Source organism: Anopheles aquasalis, chromosome 2 (assembly GCF_943734665.1).
Source record: "Anopheles aquasalis chromosome 2, idAnoAquaMG_Q_19, whole genome shotgun sequence".
In the NCBI taxonomy this organism is placed as follows: Eukaryota; Metazoa; Arthropoda; class Insecta; order Diptera; family Culicidae; genus Anopheles; species Anopheles aquasalis.
Genome location: NC_064877.1, coordinates 32,805,001 through 32,810,000, shown reverse-complemented (window position 1 = coordinate 32,810,000; position 5,000 = coordinate 32,805,001). Strand labels below are relative to the sequence as shown.

General features: G+C 48.2%; 1 protein-coding gene across 1 annotated transcript in view; it reads left to right on the top strand.

Moving 5' to 3' along the window:
• LOC126574339 (mite allergen Der f 7-like) overlaps positions 1-3,218 on the top strand; it is a 9,260-nt gene extending 6,042 nt beyond the window's left edge. The window contains exon 5 of the mRNA XM_050234484.1: positions 2,896-3,218. Within this exon, the coding sequence (XP_050090441.1) occupies positions 2,896-3,130 (235 nt within the window). The 3' untranslated portion in view covers positions 3,131-3,218. The remainder of the gene's footprint in view (positions 1-2,895) is intronic.
• Positions 3,219-5,000: the final 1,782 nt, after the last annotated feature.

Genomic DNA, 5,000 nt, shown 5'->3' with positions numbered 1-5,000 from the left:
GGGGTTAAGGGGTAAAGTTTTTCCTCGTGCAAATGAGAATACTTTTGACGGGAAGGAAGAGTGTCAGATTGCAATTCAATTATCATCCTACCGCTCGGCGATTTTTTTGGGGTGTACTTTTCTAAGTAAATCATTCCCCTTGTTCGAGTGCCTGGAAGGAGATATTTGAAAAGTGAAAGGAAGCCGCCGATTGGCCATATCCGTGGGTATTCGTGGCCATTCTCTGATCGTTTCTGGTTCACGAAACAATTCGATGGAGAATTGCTCGCCACGTTGTTGGGCTGTAATTTCCATTACTGGAGCAACAAACGAAGCCGAATCCAGAAAAAGCTTCACGGCCACCCACACGCGGAGTACTGGTTTGATGTCACTGGTCTAGTGAAGCAATAAACGCTGCCCCGAAGCGAATGGCGCTGGCAGAGATATGGTTTGGTGCGCCAAAAAACCCATCGCACCGGGGTTGTTTGAAGGTCGCTTATTGGTTCTGATCATGCGTAGCTCCATCGAGCGATAGTAGAGAAAAAAATGCAATATCAATTTGTAACCGATCGGAAATCGGGCTTTCAATATTTGGTGCGCACAGAGAGAGAGAGAGAGAGAAATGGAAACTGGAAAAATAGCCAGAAAATCGCAGTTACGGCCAGACCAGACCAAGCGAGCCAGATAACGCGCTTTTTGGAGCGATGATTTGTAGTTTTAACTGGCGAAAAAGTTGCAATAAACTTGAAAGGTACCTTAGGCTATTACCTTATCACCTTAGCCTCAGAATACGCCTTCGCGAGACTGGTCCATAATAGAATGGACTCCAAACCATGTCACGACACTGAATGGCATCGCATCGCATCGCATGGTACTTCCTGGAAAAAAAAGTAACGTATTGAAATGTGCTCCAATCCAATCTTCAATCTTTTGGCCAAACCAATGGCAACGACGACGACGACAAAATTCAATCAAACGAAGCAGAATTGCCCAATCCAATCACCGCGAATCGGAACTTACAACAAGATAAACATCAACGAAAACATGCGCCATGCCATGAAGACCAATTGGTGAGGGGTGGGTGGGGGGGGGGGTGTTGGGATTCCTTGCCCTCGAATCGTCATGGGCTCGTAACTTCCGGTGGAATGTTCGCTTTCGTTTGTGGCCACGCAAACCCATAGGAATTAATGGCCGCGCTTGGCAGGCGTCGACAATCAAATTAGCATCCGGTTTCGGCGTCCTCTTGTTGCCCTCTGGTGCCCTGAAGGATCGCACTGGGATCGCTATCGCGCTGCACGACAAATTTCCGATTAGCTAACGACCGCGGCCTCTACGCCATCATTGAATGGAAACGGTAATGGGCCAGAACCATTCACACAATTCTTCACACCCCCCCCCACGCCTGGTATTGGCCGGAGATGCGACGAAGGAGAAGAGTCGAAACACTCGGTGTTACCTGGTGCTTGGCCCTTGGCGATCTAAGATAACGGTGATAGCGTTCACGTGAAACAATTGTTTCAGCCAATTGTTTTGCCTGCGGAGGAGAAGTAAATGGAACCGGGTGTCCTTTTGAGCTTTTGAACTCGCGGCCACCGGAATTGGTCCCTTTTTCCGAACCGTGCCTTGCGGTCGAACGTGATTGAAACATCTGCTCAATGGTGGTGGTGTTTAATATTGATTGATTTTCCCGGATGCTGGCAGCCATTTAAACCACGCATTGCGCGATAATTCACGCACCTCCCGTTCAGTGACATGATGCCCTGCTCTGCTCTGTGGTCAATGTTGGGTTAAACCAGAGTCACGTGGGTGTCGTGACGGGCACCAGTTGGTGTGAAATGTGAGGCATGCGAACAATGAACGCTTAAAGCGAAGCGCGCTAAACGGTTTCATCCCGATGGTGGCTGCTGCCGTCGGGGGGAGGGACAGCGGACAGACCACAATTTAAAGCAAATAAAATGGAACCCCAAACCACGTGGCACCGATCCCAGGATTCGCACAAATCCCCGCTTGGTGGTTAAGTGGGCATCGGAATGTTTTGAATTGAACACACGCGCAACGAAGCGGATGGTCCCCGATTCCCCGTCGGTTTCAAAGAGGGAAATTCCAATGAGAAAGCGTGCCATCGATCGAAGGGTCGGTCAATTCGGTAATCAGGCGTTAAGAGGCACGCCACCGAACCGGGCACGACCTGTTGCATAATTGGTAAACCATGTAGAACTATTTGAAGGGCGACCAATCGTCTTGAAGTTCTGCAACCATCGATCGAAAGATGCTTTTGCTGCTCTGGATAGCAGGCAGCAGCTAGTGGGAAAAGTTTTTATCATTCCAGTTAGTACGAGGACCCTTGATAGCTCGACGATAACGTTGACTGGCGCCCCATTGTGGAACAAATAGCCCCTTCGGACACGCCAATAAATATTCGTCATCGACCGGGTTGGCATTTTTGGTGGCCCGATACGCTGACGCGATCAATTCCAGCAAGCAGACGAAAAGTTTCAAAGCAGTAAATGGAAGAAAAACAAAAAAATGGCCACGAAAAGTGACAGTCACCCGAGAGCGAGGTTATCAAATCGTACTCTTCAGCATCTCCGGTGACTGGTAAGCGGCCTTGCTTGATCAGATCGGTTTGCCATTCGCCCAGGGACGCGACAAGCGCTGGCCACTGCCCGATACAATGCTTTTCCAGTTTGTTACTTGACATTGCTCTGCGATGCGGAAGGATACGGATTTAACGAGATGTACAACGATAAACAATCATCGATGGAGGCGCCCGTTACAACTCGTAACTCGTCCTTTCGATCGACGGTCACGGCCTTGTGAAAGGTTCTCTTCCTGGGTTTCCTTTTGTCTTTCTTCCATCTCGCTATACAACGAACGCTCATGGCATGCTTTTCACTGTGTTCTCTCTCTCCACAGCAACCTGAACATTCGGTTCCGCGGCAACATTCTGGTGGACTGGTTGGCCAACATTTTCGTCAGCGTCATCACGAGCGTCTTCCGGAACACGATCACCACCGTCGTGTCGAACGGTGTGCATGACTTCATCCAGGCCACGCTGGACGACATGAATGGGCGGCTGCGCGGACGTACCGTCAGCGAGCAGGAGGTCGCGGTGTTGGTTGAAAATCTGAAAAAAATGCTCACCAACTAAATGGTGCCATGAGAGAGGGCGAGAGAGAGAGAGACGATGAGATGGCGTTGAATGTTTCTGTTGAATTAAACTATATTCCAGAGCTTTACCCTCCGTTTCCCTCGTCCCGTTTTTTACGATTGACTTTTCCGTCGCACGCTTTCCGCTACCAGTTCTATTAGTTCTTAATAAATGAGTTGCAGTGCCGGTTGAGTGCTTTGAGAGTTCCCAATCCAACCGCTTCGAGTTTGTGTTGCGTTCGTGTTGCCCTTGGCGCTGTTTAGTCGGGTTTGATTGGTGTTCCCTTTTCTTTTTACTACGACTTTGCTCCTTGCTCCTTGTGTTCCTTGTGCCTGCACCTGGCATATCGCAAATGGCTCGTTTCCGCTCCGGCAGCAGAGGGAAAGTAACGACGGTCCCAACCGGTGACAAGCTGCCAGGAATGCAGCGAATGTGCGCCAACATTAAGGCCTTCTCGTGGTGCTGGTTCGAGGAAAGGAAAGCAAACAGAAAATCTATCTCGTTAGCTCGCAATGATTAAATTCAGTTCAATGGGTTGAGAATGTTTTGCCAGCATTCTGCTATTCCTTTTTTTTTCTCTATCGAATGTATTTAGCACATAAAATACTGCAGTGATTTCAAAACTTATCCAAGCGTGCACAGGCGTCCACTGTGGCACTGACATTGATGTGTGTTCCATGTTCAATGCAAACACATTCAATGTAGTTCAATGTAACGCGTTGGTAAAATGTAATGCACCGTACTGCGGCCAGTTAGCGTGTAACGTGTGTATGCTCTAAATGGTTCCGAGAACAGATAGAAACCGCCGTGGAAGGGTGGGTGGCAGAGCTAAAACGTTCTGAATGATGTATTGCATTTTCATCACTTTCGCCGGTCCGTGAAATCGCCGGCACACCGCTTAACCCTAGCGCCACTTTCAACCATATTTCCAACTATCACGCTTTAATTGCGCTTTCATTCAGCTTTATTGTGTTTTCGCACGATCAATCCGTAGCATCGCATTATTTTCCATTTTCAGTGTTGCTTGCAGCATCAATTTGATGACAATTTCCACAGCCATGCTCACTCACCTGCGTTGATTCCACGTTCGCTCGCGTATCGTCCGCCATAACAGGTAAAGGTATCCCGTGCGCACCGAGCAACGTTCGAGCGAGTTCGCGGTTCGCGAAATTCCTTCAATTGAATGTTTGTCATCAACAGTGCGGAAGGCAGAAGAAGGGAGGGGGAAAACCGGGAGCGAGTTTTATTAAAATACTTTATTTACACGCTTGGCGCTGCCATTTCTCGTCCTGGGTTCGTCGCCACGACACGGCAGGGTGTTTGTGTGTCCTCTGTGTGCCAGTCCGTATCGCGCTACGACCCTTTTTTCTCTCTTTCTCTCTCTCTTTCTCTCTTTGTCTCTCTGCTAAACAGCTAGGATGGGTTTGCTGCCCTGATCGGCTGATCGGCGGCCATTATGTAAGAACGGAGGGACATAAAAAAAATATGCATTCTATTTACGATAAATAAATTAACTTAACTTATTCCGGTTCGATTGCTGCGCCGAATCATCATCATCATCATCATCACCATCGCCATGCTCGCATGGGGATTCGTGCAGATTTGCTAATATATGCTCTCTTCCTGGCTTCCTCACTGGCACCGTGCTTCTTCTTCTGTAACTGTAAACCCCACCCCACGTGGCGGGATGGCGGTGTCCAACACATTGCTTTATTAATTTATTTAACATTTCATTTAAACGTTCTCTTCGCTTCTCTTCACTTTTTTCCAACCCAATACGCATTCAATGGTGTGCACTGTACTGTTTGTGTTCACTTTCTGTAGTTTCGCTTGTTCTGTGTGTTTTTTCTTTTTCTTCCTCTTTACAATT